We start from the raw sequence: 19,218 nt of genomic DNA, 5'->3' as shown, positions 1-19,218 counted from the left end.
CAAGGCTGGAAACTTCCTGTGACAATAGTTATGTATATATGATCTCCCCCAGTTTTTGGTTGGGTTGATGTTGATCAGTCTTTAGTATTCTTTGCTGCCTTCTTTCCTTGAACTCTCTTTTGGTCAGTTTTAGTGTTTTGCCATGACATTGTTAGTTTGTTTTCGACTTGTGAGTTTGACTATCTCTTCGGTATCTTTTACCTCTCATTTTATATGCACGATTGGTCACTATATAATTCAATATGAAACATTTAAAATGAGATATTCACAACATGTTTAAGCTTGATGCATTGCAGGATCAAAAACAAACATGAAAAACAAGGGGTATGTGATACGACAGCCACTTTACCAAAGGCTTCTTCCTAGCTTTGGAATAACTCAGTAAATTTTTTAAGGTTTAATTCCCTCCTCTAATCTAGAACTGTCGGGTACCAGTTTAACATTAGAACAAATAGCAAAAAACTTTTAAAAAGTAAAATCACAAAAATACTGAAAGTCCATAATCACATGGCAAAATCAAATAACAAAACGCATCAAAAACGAATTGACAAGAACTGTCATATTCCTGACTTGGTACAGACATTTTCAAATGTAGAAAATGGTGGATTAAACCTGGTTTTATAGCGTTAACCTTCTCACTTTGATGACAGTCTCATCAAATTCCGCTATATTTACATTGATGCGTTAACTAAACAGACACAATAAAACAGTCAAAATATGAGTACATCAGTCATCATCGTATAACAATTTTAAAAGGAACAATTTAACCGAACACAAAAACATCTATCTACAAACACATTCATTGATTTGTGTGTCTGACGTCAGAAAATTTTATAGATTTGTATTTCAATGTGCATACAAACAAAAGAGCTTGACTTGTCAAAATTGGACCAAGCACAATAAAAATAAAAACTAACACAGTAACACAAGGACAAAAATAAATCTGAAAATACTCAGTAAGTGAATATTGAATATGTATTCTAACATTGAATTGACAACAAATTGAGATGCATGTACACATAAGGCGGAGTATGCAGATTGTATCCCATAATTAAGTATTAAAATGATAAATACAAAAATCGGGATTTGATTTGGTTTTTGCAGAAATTATTTCAGAAGACCGGCATTCTCAAAATTATTTGTTATATTTAAAGTTATAACTTTAATATTTTTTATTTTTAAAACTAGTGGAGTCAACCCCAAATGGGTAAATTTCTTAAGAAATATGATTGGCAAAATGGTGCATTCAAAAAGAGATATTCCCAGATACTACCGACTATATTTGCCGAGCTAACCTTCTAAATTTGAACAAACAGTTTTATTGAATATTTTTACATACAGCAAACTGTGTTACCAATTATCGAATGATTTTTTTTTATCTGTAACACTTCACATTGATAAAATTGGTAAAAACTCAATGATTTTACTGCAAAAAGTTTCCAGTAATTGCAAGAACCTGCCACTTTTATACGCATTTATAAACGTCACACAAAGCACCAGTTTTGATGACGTCATTCATATTAATATTACAATTTGAAAATAAAATAACAACTATATTTTTTTTTACAGTCAACCATGTGAACTAGTTTCATTCAGTTAATTTAATAAAAAAAGACATACAAAGTTTATAATTGGAGTAAAAATTGTGTAAAAAATTACACATTATCTCAGAAAAAATAGTTTTCAACCCCAAAATTCAATATATTTAATACTTTTATGTTTATTGTTAAATAACAGAACAAAGTCAGTTATTTTCTTCAAACCTAATATGGTTTCGGCAGTCAAATGAAAGTTTTTTTTATATAAGTTTTCAATGCTTTGTGGGTTCTACTAAAAAACGAAAAAAAATTCGTTTTGGCGTGCTAGCGGTAAACGACAAAAAAAATCGTTTTGGCGCCGAAAGGGTTAAGAAACATTCAATTTAAGATTAAGTTTACATATTTCACTGCACAACGCATATTTGAATCACAAAATGCAAATTCAAAATACAATATCGCCTAAAAGATTAATACTGATTACTGGATCATTTAAATTTACTACATAATTGATGACGTATTCATAACATTGCCCGTCTGACGTCAACACTACGTAATTGTGCCATTGCTCCGGTATCAGAAGTATATCTGCTACATTTGGTGGCAGTTTAATCCAAGGATTTAAATTGATATTGTTGGAATTGTAGTATTTCTGGGTTACTGTTATTTCGATATAGTATGGTTGAGAAATCGAATACAAATGTATCTTGCCGTTTTCATAGAAATACCTTTCCTGAGTTCCGTAAACCCCACGCTGTATTGCCCACAAAGGACGAGTTATATAATAATTAAGCGATGGTCTATTTGTCTTCTGTTTTAAGTGTTCTGTATACGTCATTGGATAGCCATAGTCTGAATACTGGAGTGAACCAGCAGCAAAAAGAAATGACCAAACATAATTATCTGAAATGGAAAGAAATGACCAAACATAATTATCTGAAATGAAAAGAAAATCGATTATTTTAAAGTTTGATATTAAACCACAAAAGACAATCCCAGCTAGCTGTCTGGTATATGGCATAATATATCAAATAATTACACCTGAAAAGTGGAAATTATTTTTTCATTATTAAAGACCTGTCTAGCAAATCAGACAACTATTGAACAAATAAAAGTAACACAATAAATATTTGCTTTATTTGTAAAAATTAAGTCTCCTGTTATTCTTTTTCCCTATTTAGCGAACATAAATGTCAATGCTTCTTATTATAAAAGGCTATTTCACATATTTCTAACAAAAATTACTACATTCAATGTTTCCGTTTTTGTTTTGTAAATATTGTATGATTTTTTAGTTTCCTACATATTTTCCAAGATGTTTATTCGAAAATCTCTATGCGAGTAAATCATGATGTGCCACGAATAAGTTTTCGTGCTAGAAAATCCTTAACTTATAACCTTATTATATATTCCTGTACTTAGAAATAGGTTCGAATATGTCTTATTTTGAAGATTAACACAGTTTAAGTTACAGATACTACAATGGATTAACATTCATTCATGAAAAAAAACTCCGCGCTCATGGTTTCTTTTTAAAGAATCAACGTGTATGCATTGTATCTTTATTACAATTAAATTACCGATTTTATATCATCATTTTTCATTTTTAATCAAATTTAAGTAACTATTACATCATTCACGAAGGTTTCTATACAGGGGACAATAAAAAAAAAAAAGAAGGAAATGCACTTCATCTACTACTTTATCTCCACAAGATTTGAAGAATCTTTCCGCTGCTCAAGTTTTCTGTTTTCATTGGCAAATGAATATGCACTTATTCTATTTTTTTTGTGAGACGTGATCTCCCATATTTTGGTATATCAAAGATGAGGTAATCTTTTAAGTCAAATGATGAGCAAATTTTACAATGAAGTCTGAATTAACATGTGTTATTAGTTTAATATGCCCAAGTTTATATAATATCTTGCATTTATTAAAGTTTTACAGTGAATCCTAAAATGAAGTATATCATCATACTTGTAGTGAATCCAATTAAGTAGCTTTATAAGATTATATAATGATTGCATTCGTGTGCGAATACAATATATATAAGGAAAACAGTCAAAGTCTTCCTGCAAATTGTCTAATTGCACCAAAAATAAAATTTATAACCGTGCCAATTTCAATAACGGAAAGATAAAGCTGTCCATGCAAATCAGCAGGGGAGAGTTTCAAAAACGAGTATTTTTAATCAAATATTGCTTCATTCGGAAAAGTCTACTTCTAGGTGCATAAATAAATTGGATTGAACAGAATTTTGAAAAAAGGCGTGAAGCCTAGATTTGGTTTATGATTATACTTCGTCATTTGAATGAGCAAGACAAGATTTTGTGAATATTTGAAATTACTTATTTTAAAATATTATAGGAAATTTTTAAGTATTATAACAATGATAATTAAAATTTCATGAATATAAAGTGTGCATTATCTCAATGGTCAGATTTAAATGTCATACAAATACCAAACTTGTTTTTACTGCGCAACGCGCGTTCTGGTTGTCGACATAAGACTCTTCTTCAATATCATATGCATCAACAAAAATTCCAAAGCCTTCTTGTTATAACCTAAAATTCAACCTACTGGCATATAATTCCACTCTATCAGTATTAGTAGAATGTATGGCTTCAATCTCTGTTATATCCGGTAGATTAGAGTAGGCATTAAATACGTCCTCGAATGCTTGCACTGGCATGCATGGCCCGGTCGTATTGGTCCACAAATCATCGTACTTGTCATAGACGTAGACGCCGTCACGTGTCAGTACAATAATGTCGTTGGAGGTGTATGAACCACATAGATTCTGTATGACTTCAACTGTACCAATTATAGACTGAAACAAGAAAAACACGGGTAATAGTTGTATGATTATTCTTTTTTGAATATATAATACCAATTAGTATATTCTCATTATAGAAATGAGTGGTAATGTATCAATATTGAACAATACTAAAGTATGTTGAAACATTTGCTATAGGAGTGACTGTAATATTTTCTATATCTATGAAGAAATAGCACAAAAAATGTGGTGCACACTTCCACATTTAAAAAATATAGATTTTATCACTGCAACAAGTGTTACCATATTTCTCTACTTGAGACAGTTAAATTTTAAAGCGCAATTAAGGCTTGCCGAACTTTAAAAAAAAAACAGAATTAAAATTTTGGGAGTGAAGAAATATCATGATAACCGAGTATTAGGGGTGGCATCTGTTTCTCTAAGTACCAATTATCAGGCTGTCTGCATATTGATATTGTAAAGTCACAATATGAAGGTTTTTGTCGAGTGAGCGCTGATATTGGTATCTCGGGATGCTACGACATATGATACGGATTTTGCCATGTAAGAGATGAGCAGTGTGATATAGACAGTTGGACGACCGATAATGATTTTTTTTATATGTGACGTCATAAGGCTGGGGCATGGTCGTCTTTTTTCGGGCCGTCACAATAGAGAAAATCAGAAGAAATCAAGAAAATCTAACGTCATAGTTAAATTTCATCCAATCATTTGCGGAGAACAGAAATTTCACTGGTGATGAAACACATTCTTCCTAATTCGAGTCATACTAAATTCCATTTTTAGGGTAATCATTAACAAAAATGGTGATGAAGTCACGGTCACGTGACAAAATGATGTCTATTAATTGATAGACAAAAAAAACCCCCAACAGAACAGAAGAGTTGTTTCATCCAAAATTCGATTTTATAAAACTGTATCAAGTTTGAACATTAGAATAAATCTCAAATTTGTGAATTATTTCGGTTAAAAATCAAATTGAGTCTCTTGAATTAAGAACTTTTTTCTCTCGAACCACCTGTTGTAGGGATCAATCCTATGGGCACAAATTATGCTTCATTATTCAAAGCACTCTCCCAGATATGGCAGATGTTTGGTGCGCCCGCTAACATATCTAACTCCGCCAGGTGTACATCCATATGTAGCTGTCCTTAGTCGGGAGCCTGTACAAATGTAATTTTGTGGTTTTCGTTTGTTGCTATATATCATATTTGTTATGTGTTTATTGTTTGGTGCATACATCATGTGTTTAGTTTTCTCGCTTTAGTTATTTTGTACATAAATCATGTCTTTAGTTTTCGCTCCTGAATTGTTTTACATTTGTCATTTTGGAGCCATGTATAGCTTGATATGCTGTACAGATTTTGCTCATTGCTATAGGCCACGCTTACGGTGACATTTAAAATTGCGGACCATCTATGTCATTTTGGCTCTGGTGGAGAGTTGTCTCGTTGTCAATCATACCATATCTTTTTGTTTTTAAATTTACCAATGATATTCCCGTCTAAGTTCACTGATCATTTTTACTACAGCGATTGACCATGAAAGAAAAAAGTAAAAAGAAAGTCAACTTACGGTATTAGAATACGGATTTATTGTAACAGGGTTTGAAGTTGTCTCTGCATCAGATGTATCTAGAATGTTCGGTGAGGTGCTTGTTACTTGAGGTGTGAGTACGCCCTGTACATGCTGTAGTATATCATCACGTTCCATCACACACATACCTGTAGTGCTTACAAATTGGTAGGGAAACGCGTCTGTTGCTTTCTCCTTCAAATTGCATTGGCCTTGTCCCTGGTTAATGTTGGTGATATTATATGTGATGACAGCACACGCATCAACCATTATGCAAAGATTAGCACACTCACCCTGAAAATTAAAAAAAACTAGGATCAAAATGTTAAATGAAAATTGCTAGTATTGTCCCCAGTTTGAATTCAATGAGTAAAGAAAAGAAATTAGATTTTATATTTTCTTGTGAAGAATGGGATATTTTACTTATCATTGTTGAAATATAAGTTTAATGTATAATTTGAAAAACAATTATAATGTCAATATATGAATTGTGTGTGATTTAAATGTTATATTTAATCATATAAATATTTGAATGAATAATTTTATAGAGTAGGTGTTTTTTTAATCAGGAACTTTTCAACTCATTTCTTTTCTGATTTTATTGAAATTTCCCCCCAATAATTATCTCGACAATATCTGTAGTTAAACGTTGTTCATATAGTTTGTATGAATTAATATCGTACAACTATAAGAAGCCTAGCATAGCAATTAGTTATTTTGTAATATTACTCATTTTTCATGGATTTGCTTCACTGAAAGGGTCAAAATCGGGAAACCATCAAGGTTATACAGAAATCTGAATATCAAAGATGTTATATCATGATATACTTTAGACACTTTCAAGAATTTTTTAATATTCACTTGACAAAAATTTCAAGATATACTTAATTCAGTGCTATACACAGCTACTTTTGCATAGGTACTATTTCTGTACCAAAAATCTGTAGTACTGGAAATCTACTTTTAATATTCAGTAATTTTTTTTGTTACTTACGAATTATTGTAATATTTAGGTACCTGTATTTTACAGTACCTGATTTGTACTTGAAATTTAGGTACTACAGATTTTTGGTTGCACGGTTACATTTTCAGCATTTTGAAAGTTTGTATTTTTCAAATCTCATGAAGTTATGATGTTCAAACATGGAATACTATGATCATTTTTGGTATTACTTGTGTACCAATATTTTAAATACAAATCAAGTACTGGAAAATACAAGTACCTAAATATTACAATAATTATAAAGTAAAGAAATAGTACTATATATTAAAAGTAAATTTCCAGTACTACAGATGATTTTAAGTACAGAAATAGTACCTATACAAAAGAAGCAGTGTACATGTTGCTGTTGTAGGCATTGTGATACCAAATTTTACATGTTTTGTAAAATTTGGCATCGAGGACGTCACTTACCAAAATAAAATAATGTTTAACCGTAAGACATAATTTGTCCAGATTTGGCTTTATTGAATTGATCAGCTCTCAAATGAATGAATAAGTTTTGGATTTTCTAATATTTGAACCCGAGCATCACTGAAGAGATATATTGTCGAATTGATATATTGTCGAATTGCGCATTTTGTGCAGAACAAAATGGTACGGTTAATATAACTTTTCAAACGGGATAATGGTTTTGTTTGAGACTAAAACTTATCCATAAGAGCAATTTTTATCAATCTTCAAGCGTTCATTATTACTTGGTAATCTGCTCAGCATACGCAACTATTATCAGCACCCGCATTGCGCATGCGCTAAATTTGATCGCAATCGTTACTATAGATTAAAGGAAATATTGTATTTTGGTTAGCTGACAGTAAACAAAAATAAATATCTTTTTCATTGGCATCACATAAGAAAAAAACATTTTCTTAGCTTTCTAGTGATATATTTTATAATTGAATCGGAATTGCAGAAGATAAGGCCATTTTCATTTTTAAAAAAGTGGTTCATTCCCTATTACTTCATACAATTCAAAACCAAAAACGTGTGCAAAGGAGTTTTCATATATGAATAAATCTTTCATTATTCTTAGAAATAAATTCATTGGCATAAATGTATATTCTTTACTTTATAATCTTTCCAATGGTATATATAAGGTATTTAAGAAAATTTAATGAATCGGGGCCTTTTTTTTTATCCAAAACTGGAGTTGTTGTTATTGTTTGAAGATTGCGAGAAAAATTGTAAGTCCATGGAAGTATTATATTCATATAGTACTTCCATGGTCCTACCAAGTTAATTGCTCACAGGTCACAAAACAAAGTTAAATCTATTTGTACATAAAATATTTATACATGAATTTAATAAAATGTTTTACATGTACATCATGAATTTAAAAATTCAGTAAAAGAAGTGTAACTTTCATTTAAAATAATATTTTTGTCCAACTGTCAGTTTTCTTTATTTTTGATAATACAAAATCTTTCACTACTACATTAACTCAGACTTTTGGATGTTTTTCGTGAAGCGTATTCAAAAAAATTAAAATCTCATCTAAAATGAATCTGTTTTTTTTTGCAATTTTCTGATATATAAAAAAGAAGATGTGGTTTGATGAAACAGGAAAAGTGTCATTATCTTAAATTTTCCAGATGCAGTAACACTTTCAGAAGATCTTTTGTAGTAAATGGATTTTGAATGAAATCTTTTACGTCAAATTTTCTTTCATCAATTTGATACCTATTCACTGATTTTGATTGTCAATATGAATCGCTGTACTATCTTACATGTACATGTGATATATACTAGTCTATTGCTTGTTTGATGCACATTCTCCTTTTATCCACTTATTTTTTAGAAAAAAATAAATCGCATAGAGCAAAATAAATATTATTTTTAATTTGTCTCCGTCCTTTCAGAAGTTTCTATCGTGAAACATATTTATTTTTTATACTTGAACATTTATGTAAAATTTGTATTAAAAAGGAAACTTATTTTAATTATTGTTCTGTTAATGTTAAGTTTACGAAGAGCTGTCTCATTGGCACTCATACCAAATCTTCAAGCATTTATATTGTACATGTATTTGCAGAATTTTTTATTTGTCGAATGAATGAGATTACTGGAATCATTAAAATTTAGAATTATACATGAAAACAGATGCCTCCGACCCCTGTTGTTTCGATTAGCATGTTTTCTAAAGATATCTGCGTGAAGTTCACAAATTTCATCAAGTATTTGATCACCTGTTGTGAATTTCAGATAACACTGTCAAGTTCAGTCAAATCCGTTGTTAAAACTTTCCTTTACATATTAGTAATATTATTTTCCGGACAGGGATCCCCCTTTTTTATATTATACTCGGAACATTATTGTACACACTTTTTCTGTGGGACTTTCTTTACGGTTTTAGGCGGCATGCAATGAAATTTTGGGAAAATTTGCTGATTAGTTTGAGAATATCAGTACATAAATTCATTAGTATGTGCTTCGATTGGCTTATATCTATGAAAAAAAAACCAATCTAAGACTATATCATTATTGTTAGTGAGAGACCTATCCTTCCATCAACGAACATGTGAAGCGTGTGTAAATATTGCTGAAACTGAGAACCATGTATTGATAGAGTTATATATATATTCCTGATATAATCTGCTCAGGAAAATGCAATAATATTGTCAAAACATGAAAGTAAACACATAGTTCTAAGTGTTTTTGAATTTTGGAAATTGAAAGATTTTTTGAAAATTAGCCTGATGTGAAATAAAATCATGAGAAATTGACGATATTTCTAATGCAAATATCTATATGCATTTATCATAGGTATACTATGATATAATATGGGATGCTAATTACGGAAGAACGCCGTTAGACGTTTAAAAAACGATATTTTCCCATTTTTTTTACTTTTTCTACGAAATTGCTTCGGCCCTCGTATTTCATCTGTGTAATACCAAGAAAACACAGATTATCATTTAATCTGGGATGAACAGAAGAAAAGACGGATGTCATAAATGAGAAATATTTAATCTCGAAATGAATATAATGGCATCAGTGAAGAAACTTCAATTGTCGAACAATTTGCCATTATACCACATTTATTAAAACCTATTAGTTTCAGATCTATACTCGCAATTCTCCTCATGATACCACATCTATTAAAACCTAATAGTTTCGGATGTATACTCACAATACTCCTGACTGTGTACGAATGCAGGTCTCTATTAACTATTGTTTGGTGACATGTCTGTCTGTAAAACATAGACTGCTCAACTTCACAAAACACGTTCTTTAGTAATAAATTATATAAGAACACAGTCATGAAATTTCGTGGCATTTTAGTTTCTTTTTTGTACACGTGGTAGTTTCGTCTCGTCAATCAAAGTATAGAAAATTTCGTGGCATTTTAATCTCTGGTTGTAGAAGTGGTTGCTTCGTCTGCTTCAGAGTATAGAAAACAACTAGCTTTGATTCCCGAATGTCGTTGCGGAAAATCCGTATAATCTATACATACTATTTACACGGTAAATGTAAGCCAAACGATGTCATTCTTCTCTACTGACAATGGTGAAATAAAAGAAAAAGACATGTATAAAAATCCAATTCTAATATAATTTAACACCCACTTTCAAACCGAAGAATCGTATAAGCCTTGACTAAGTGCTGAATACTAACTATATTTAATAAATTAATAAGTACTGTTTCCGTGTAAATTTAGGCGGTCGTTTGGCGCTATTGTTATACAAATATTTAAAATGAAAATCATCGACTTTAAGCTTTTACTCTCAAAAACAAACTTGTCTGTAATGGTATCTGTATTTTTATGATGGTATATAAGTAAGAACTGAATACAATGAGAGTGGTAACATTCACCTTAAGTATACAATAGTTATTGTATCAATAGTGTCTCATTAATTGTTTGTCGTCAATGTCTAACCATAATTATTGATTGACTCTTGTTGGTTTTATCCTGAAAGTATATTACTTCCATGGTTTTAATCACTATGTAAGTTTAAAAGTTTTTACTTTTCATTTATTTTTCCACCAGTAGTGCAAAGTTCACCGGAGGCGTTACAAGACGGGACAGACATTTGCGCTTTGAATCTTCTTATATTGATTATCAACGTATTTTTCTACCAATAATTTGACGGCGTATGGTAGTGCAAATTTCACTGAAGGTGTTACAAATTCAGACATTTGCGCTTTTAGAATCTCCTTTTGTTAATATCAACGTATTTTTCTACCAATTGACGGCGTATGGTAGTGCAAAGTTCACTGAAGTCGTTACAAATTCAGACATTTTAGCTATTAGATTCATAATATCAACGTTAATAATACAGTAGTCAGCACTTTTATATTTGCATAACTTTGATACCATTGATACGATTTGAATAGTCGTATTTATATAAACTGACTGTTTATAAAACTTTGAAATGTTCGAATCCCAGGAATAGTTAACCTTAATAACTGAACACGGCAAACTTTTCGGAATAAATGATATTCAATTTCGACCTTTATTTGTACTTTTAACTTTTTTGATTCTATCGTCACTGTTGAGACTTTTGTAGACGAAACGCGCGTCTTTTTAAATAACACATGAGGGAGCTACCTTTTGATTTTTATAGGTGGGGGGGGGGGGGGGGGGGGGGGGGGATGAACAATTTTGTCCTGCATTTTTTTTAGCTGTAATCTCCGTCCTGCCTTTTTATTTTTCACTCTGTTCGGTTCTGCATTTTTTTTTTAGTTTATCCTGTAGTGACCTTTTTTTTTTACCTAATTATCGTCCTGGCTTTTTGGAAGTGTCTCATCCTGCCTTTTTTTTTACTCAAAACTCCTGTCCTACCTATTTTCTCAAATTTCATCCTAGCGCCCCCCCCCCCCCCCCCCCCCCCATAAAAATCAAATGATAGCTCCCTAAAAGTCATGAAATAGTGTGAACTATCACTCTAATTACGTTGCATCTCTGGGACTTATAACGTTGCTTTACCATTCCAATATTTATATTCGTTTGTTTAAACTTGTGTTTGCAATCGTATCATGAGCCTATTCATTGGCAAATAAACACATTACTTCTCGGAGACAGTATTTGAATTTACTAAGTTCCCCATAAGTAGAAATAAGAAGATAAGGTATGAGACAACTATCCATCTTAGTAACAATGTGTTAAAAGTAAACCATTATAGATCAAAGTGCGACCATAAATACATAGTCTTAGCTATAGGGCCCAAAATGACGAGTGCTAAACTATTTAAACAGGAAAACCAACGTTGTCGTCTATAAAAACTAACCAACGTTGTCGTCTATAAAAACTAGAAACACTGATATACAACATCAACAACCCATGATAAGTATTTAGGGGCCAGCTGAAGCATACCCCCGGGTGCTGGATTTTCTAGCTGCATTGAAGACCCATTGTCGGCCTTCGGTTGTTATCTGCTCTTTGGTCGAGTTGTTTTCTTTTGACACAATACCAATTCCCATTCTCAATTTTATGTTGGTGTTAAAATATCGTCATCCTTATTCTGGTTTAGAGTAAAAAAGAAGTCTTCCTTAGAGTTATGAATTGTTTGATTAATTGATGAATCTTAAAATTAACGTCCCGCGGCAAATATTACATTCATATTCTCATTTTGTTTTTATAAACCAATTTTCAATGTTAATATAGATAAAAAAAAGTATTTGTAAAAAACAATAATATGAAGTAACTGAAAATCAAACACTATAGCTAAAATAAATTTCAGGACCACACATATGGTTCAAAATTAAAAGTAATGTGAATAGTCATACTTTCAACAAAAGTACACCAAATTACATAAGTCGTTAAGTAATAATTGATAATTGCTAATTGTAAAATCTGTTAAATCCATAAAATATTTATTTGATAGGCTTTAAAAAAATATATATTTCTAGTTTTTTGATCGTTAATACTAAAACAAGATTTATTTCTGTTTAAATTTGTCTACCCATGAGATTTTTAATTTCGTCGTTTTTGAAACAACAGGGATTTATAAATAACCAATTTTGGGCAAAAAAGGATGACTAAGATAAATTGATTAAAAAAAACATGCAAATAATGCAATTCTACATCAATGTAGGTGACCTTTACCCTAAGCCAATTAGTACTAGTAGTTACTTGGAAGCCTTACTTGTTTTCATTGCACTATTATTACATTGTAACGACTGTGACAAATTTATATAGCATGAGCAGTCATCAATTTGCTCCTAACAGATAAAAAGCATGCACAGTGTCTATGTTTCTTTCTGTAGTATAAAAAGTTTTAACCCTTTCGCATAAGCATGAGCCTGTCCAAAGTCAGGAGCCTGTAATCTAGTAGATAATCGGTGGTGGGGTGGTGTGGGTGGCAAAATGGGCGAACGACCCTCCTATGATCGACAAGAAAATTGAATAATATCATGTTTTATTTTACGATATTTATAAAAATTTAGTACAGAATCGTCTAAAATTTATTTCGCGTCGCTCGTACGTGCAAAAAGTTTTTTTTTTTTTTTTTTTTTTTTCTTAAAGATTTAGTGATTTGGTATATTGACATTAAAAAAAAAGAAACAGCCTGTGTATTTTAAAGATATCCATAAAAGTGTAAACATGTTTTTAGATTTTTTTTGCAATGACGTTGTCAGTATAATTTTGATTTATGAGTTTGAATGGTACTGTGGTATCCTTTACCTCTTTTTAACCTCTGTCTTGGTATAGATTGTTAGAAATCGGTTACTAAAAAAATGTCAATTTTAAGAAATGTTTTCAACCTTTTAGGTCAATAAGTAATACCTGAGGACACCCTCCCTCTTTTCCACTAAATTTGACTGATAAATGGGCTTAGTTTTAGACAGTCTACATCACACTTTTACTCTGACAGCAGCAATAGCAATCAAGAAACACACAGAGTTCCGCGCAACCCATCACGAAAGTTAAAGATAAATCACTAAGTTAATAGTTTGATTTTATAATTCCTCAATATTTCCTGAAGATGATTAAATTTATGTAAATACTCTTTTTTGATAAGCATTCGGAAAAGAAAACTTCAATGGTATCTTTCAATGTTATTACTAATGATATCGTTGTTGAATGTGTGAAGGAACAGAACCTTTTTCCTCATTAATTCACATGTATTGTTTATAGAAACCTTCATCAGAATGATTAATGACAGCACTTCAGTGTCAGGGCTGCAAATGTTTATACTAACAAAACATAGCTCAGTTACCAGATCCTTGAAAAACACAGTAATAAATTACTGTAAACTAGAGGCGCAAGTGAGACTGTAACTGCTCACCTGGATTGTAAACATATAACATGTATGAAAAACTATGGAGTATAATTTCATTCAAAACATTTCTCCTGTTAGTTAATAACTTTTCACAAAATGAGGAGGATTTTAAAGAAACTTTCTTTCGCTCTTCCTAAAAAGTAAGATTATTTTTATTTAAATAGATAAAAAGATAAATTTTAAATTTCACATTTTGTGCTGTCTTTAAATAATGAGAGCTTTTGCAATACAAATGGTACCGCGTTTAATCTGATCAATGAAATGAATCGAATACGAATATGATCCTTTACTTAAAAAATGGCGTTAAAAAAGGGTCTCCTAAAGATTAAATACATTTGTCCTTGTAGGTTTGAAGGTGGATATTTTGTTATATAATTTTGAAAATATAAATAAATATTTCCTCTGTCGGTCAAGCTTTCAACCGGTCGTAATGTAATGGAGAAGTCTGACAAAGATTTCAATGGTAAAACGACTTACTTGTTTAACCCGGCCGCAATTTTGCGCCTGTCCCAAGTCAGGAGCCTCTGGCCTTTGTTAGTCTTGTAGGATTTTTATTTTAGTTTCTTGTGTATATTTCGGAGTTTAGTATGACGTCCATTATCACTGTACTAGTATACATATTTTTTAAGGGGCCAGCTGAAGGACGCCTACGGGTGCGGGAGTTTCTCGCAACATTTAAGACCCATTGGTGGCCTTCGGCTGTTGTCTGCTCTATGATCGGGTTGTTGTCGCTTTGACACATTCCCCATTTCCTTTCTCAATTTTATTACTGCATGAAGGAAGTGCCGAATATAGCTCTCGTAGCTTTATAGTACTGTACAGGTACATGTAAGCTTAACACATTCCATTTATTTATACATGAATATTATAGCTCTCGTAGCTCTATGGTCCAGGTAAGCTAAAAAATTCCCTTTGTTAATATAGACAGTGATTGTTTATAATCTTAAGACAGCTCTCACCTACTTTACATGACACCGGCGGTAACTTCTCGCGGTAATTTGGTTTAAACTGCTAGTATAATGGCGCTGTTCATCCTTGCAACGTTTACTGTGCTACTATATAGTGGTCATTGCTTTGACTACAAAGTTGTAGACCTGACACATATTCATGGAAATGACTCTATTTACTGGCCAACACATACGGGATATGAGCTAATTTACAGTCAGAGAGGAAACTTTGGTCCAGGAGACGATTTATGGTGAGTTAATTTATTATTCACCACGTCAAATATTCCCTTATTCTAAATGTTCAAAAAAGTCGGAGAATGAAGTATGCAAATGCGAAAAAAAAAATGTATTTTATTTACAGACTTAGATTTATTGTTCCAATATTTTGCATTGAATACGACACATAAATTACTAATACTATGAGTTTCTTAAAAATGTCAGTCTGAGCCACACTCTTTTCAACTTAAATTTCTAATTTATAACATAATTTTCTTTTTCAAGCTTGCTACATATATCAGTCGGCGGAGGACATTTTAGCGAAAATAATCGGACGTTTGAGCGCCACAGAATAATAACCCATTTTAGCGCCAGATTTTACCCCCATTATAGCGAAAATTAAAATTATCAATGCTCATTTTAACGCAATATTTTTAACCCATTTTTAAATAGATAATAAATAATAACAATTTTTATAGACACAAGACAGTACAATATAAAACATCTCATTAAAATGCATCACTGAAGGTCTAAAAAGTTAAAAAAAAAAAAAAATAATAAAAAAAATGTTATATAATATAAAAAAAAAACGTGTTATGATTGCCAATGAGACTACACTCAACAAGAGACCAAATAGCACAGGAATTAACAACTATAGGTCAACGTAAGGCTTTCAACAATGAACAAAGCTCACACCAGATGTCTGTTCTAATTGTCAATTACGTTAATTATTAAAGATACCCAAGACAATTTGAATTATTTATCATTATCACAAGAAATATTACACTTTTCTAAAAGTTAAAGACCGCCTAGCTTGAAAAAAACATGACTATTATGACCCTCATCCTATTCCATGAGTTTCTGATTTCCGAGTGCTTATACAAATACAGAGAAAGGGTATGATTGCCAATGACACTACGGATATAAAATAAAGTAAATTATGGCAACTGGTTACTAGTAGGCATCATTATTTTGAAACGTATATTAAATCGCAACTTTCAAAGCAATGTCGTCGTTCTAACATTACAGGAGAACTCCATACAAATGCAATCTTCGATCCTTCCTCTGAAGTTGTTTTAAAATCACTTATGAAATATATGAAAGGTATTCATATTTAGCCAACTTAGCCTAAAGAGACAGTGTGGGATTTTGCCATCACTTGGCGTCCGTCGTCTGTCACCGTCCGTCGTTGTCCGTTAACTTTACATAGATCAACTCCTGTGAAACGCCTTGGGCAAATTTAATTAACAATGATTAACTTTGAAACAAACAAGCATATGATATCTTGTTTAAAAAGATGTGGCCGATTATCCCGCCTGCCGACATGGCTAAAATTGGATCTTATTACCATTTTCTTCCTATTATCGTGAAAACTATAATAGTTAAAAGGAAACATTTTAAAATAACAAGAAGGGTTGAGTTTGTCAGCTTACTCATAATTCAGTAGTTCACCTCTAATGCTAATGTGTACTTAAAGTGGCCATTGCATGACTGTTAACAATGCAGGTTAGCGACATAGGATCATTAGCGCCTCTTTTTGTAACGAACAATTTATAATTGGTCATAATTGATTAGCCATTTTTGTCTGTGATCTTTGTCCGACGTCTGCAATCGATCAAATAGTTGTCTTCCATCGATCGTGTATTGATAATCTAAAATCATAACAAATTTGAGAGAAAACTCAAATTAATTCCTACAATATTTTCCAGGGTAGCAGCCTATACACTTAAAACAACAGAACATCTTGGAACCCACTTAGACGCTCCTGTTCATTTCAACCAATATTCGTGGACAACACATCAAATACCTATTGACCACTTAGTTGGACCAGGAGTCATAATTGACGTAAAAGACAAAGTCAAAAATGATCTTGACTATCGGGTTACTGTAGCTGATATAGAAAAATGGGAGGAAAACAATGGGCGTATACCAAATGGCGCCATAGTTATTATGAACTCCGGTTGGCATGAAAGGTATCCTGATAAGAAACGTGTTTTCAACACAGAAGATCCGATTGACACAAAGACTTTTCACTTTCCATCTTGGCACGAGGATACTGTCGCCTGGATGGTGGCACACCGTACAATACACGTACTTGGTGTAGATTCCCCATCTTTGGATTACGGTCAGAGTAGGAAATTTCCTGTTCACGTTCTGATCAGTTCCGAAAACATATGCGGTTTGGAAAACGTAGGTTATTTAGACAGAATACCGGTCAGTGGGGCTATAATTTCAATAGGAGCTATGAAAACTGAAGATGGAAGTGGATGCCCAGCCCGAGTCATCGCTTTGATTCCACAGGGAGAGAGCACAAGTGGCTCTAGCAAGCATCCGCCATTTTTTATTCTTAGTATGTTGTGTTTCATTTACCATATACTGCTGACTTACTGAAACAACCTTATTTTCTTGTTTTGAATGTTGAATGATTATTATATGTACATTTGTCATAGTGAATCATAATAAATGTGAGTGTATTTTTAGATTTTTTATTGTTAATTTTTGCCGTTCTTTTTAAGCCCCATTTACAATGTATGGGCATTATGTTTTCTGGTCTGTGCGTCCGTTTGTTCGTTCGTCTGTCCCGCTTCAGGTTAAAGTTTTTGGTCGAGGAAGTTTTTGGTGAAGTTGAAGTCAAATCTACTTGAAACTTAGTACACATGTTCCCTCTGATATGATATTTCTAATTTTAATGCCAAATTAGAATTTTTACTCCATTTTCACGGTCCACTCAACATAGAAAATGATAGTGCAAATGGGGCATCAGTGTACTAGGGACACATTCTTGTTGTTTATAATAATTGTAAAAGCCTAAAAATGAATTGATGATATATCATTCACAATGATATTGATATCCTGGTCCATGTAATTAAAATTAAAATTAATGCCTCCCCCCTTTGCAGCGGAGAGGGCATTAGGTGTTACCCCTGTCTGGCTGTATATCTTTCCGTTTGTTAAAATTAATTAATCTCAACCAAATATTAAGAACCTTTTTTACAATGCTTATAAATAATATTACCTCAAAATACAGGTCAAGTTTGAATTAGGGTGGCGTCACTTTTAATGTTCTAGAGCTTTACCCTTTTACAAATAAAAAAATGTTTAAAAATGTTTCGTTTCCTTTCCTTAACTTAATTTTGCCTCAACCAAATGTTATGAAACATATACATAATGCTTATTGCCACAAAACTCAAATGAAGTCCGAATTTGCGTGTCGTCACCTTTCTTTTCTTAAATTATACCTCTTTATAACATTATAGGCGAGCGGGGGCATCATCTGTGTCCTTTGGACACATTCTCTATTTATTAGTCCCTTAACGATGAAGTCGAATGGGACTTTTGGTTTGCACTCTGTCCGTCTGTCTTTCTGCCTGTCTGACTGTCCATTCGTCAGTCCGGTAAATAAGTTTTCTACACTTTTTTTGGTCGAACTTGAAGATATTGATTAGAAAATTGGTATATAGTTTTATCATGACAAGCAACAGAGACCAAGTTAGAATTGTGTTACGGTCTGGTGATTTTGTGTAGAGTTATTGTCCTTGGACGTAGAATAATTCACTCAAATAATCAGTTTTCAGCACTTTTTGTCCTTATGCTTGAATATATTGATTTTGTGGTCTATAGTTTTATCATAACGAGTAGAATTTCGTTACGGTCTGGTGATTTTGTGTAGAGTTATGGTCATTTTACCGCACTTTTTTTAGTTTTGTTGGACGATATTGATTTAAAAATTGGTATAAAGTTTATCATGAAAAGTTAAAGTTCAAGTTAGAATTTGTGTTCCAAGACAAATAATTGTTAACTGTAATGCTGGTGTTTTACTTGAGGACTGGCTTGTTCAGTCATTCTTGCGCCAATGATATTATGGTTTCTGAATAGTTCCCTGCGTAGACATTTTCTATGCAAACTCAAACTATTTAGAAGACAG

The 19,218-nt window shown here is 32.1% G+C and overlaps 2 protein-coding genes across 2 annotated transcripts in view; one reads left to right on the top strand and one right to left on the bottom strand.

Moving 5' to 3' along the window:
• Window positions 1–727: 727 nt before the first annotated feature.
• The window catches only part of LOC139502243 (uncharacterized), a 23,575-nt gene continuing 5,084 nt past the window's right edge, over window positions 728–19,218 (bottom strand). Inside the window, exons 2-4 of the mRNA XM_071291674.1 lie at window positions 5,908–6,201; window positions 4,116–4,365; window positions 728–2,438 (exon numbers count right to left, since the gene is read on the bottom strand). Coding sequence (XP_071147775.1) covers window positions 1,981–2,438; window positions 4,116–4,365; window positions 5,908–6,177 — 978 coding nt within the window. The 5' untranslated portion in view covers window positions 6,178–6,201 and the 3' untranslated portion in view covers window positions 728–1,980. The remainder of the gene's footprint in view (window positions 2,439–4,115; window positions 4,366–5,907; window positions 6,202–19,218) is intronic.
• On the top strand, window positions 15,064–17,773 carry LOC139502246 (isatin hydrolase-like). Its single transcript, XM_071291676.1, has 2 exons — window positions 15,064–15,328; window positions 17,003–17,773. The coding sequence occupies exons 1-2, from the start codon at window positions 15,150–15,152 to the stop codon at window positions 17,682–17,684; spliced, it is 861 nt and encodes a 286-aa protein (XP_071147777.1). The 5' UTR covers window positions 15,064–15,149; the 3' UTR covers window positions 17,685–17,773.

Source organism: Mytilus edulis, chromosome 13 (assembly GCF_963676685.1).
Source record: "Mytilus edulis chromosome 13, xbMytEdul2.2, whole genome shotgun sequence".
Taxonomy (NCBI): Eukaryota; Metazoa; Mollusca; class Bivalvia; order Mytilida; family Mytilidae; genus Mytilus; species Mytilus edulis.
Note: the sequence above shows the minus strand (reverse complement) of the source record. Positions and strands in the feature narration are given on the sequence as shown.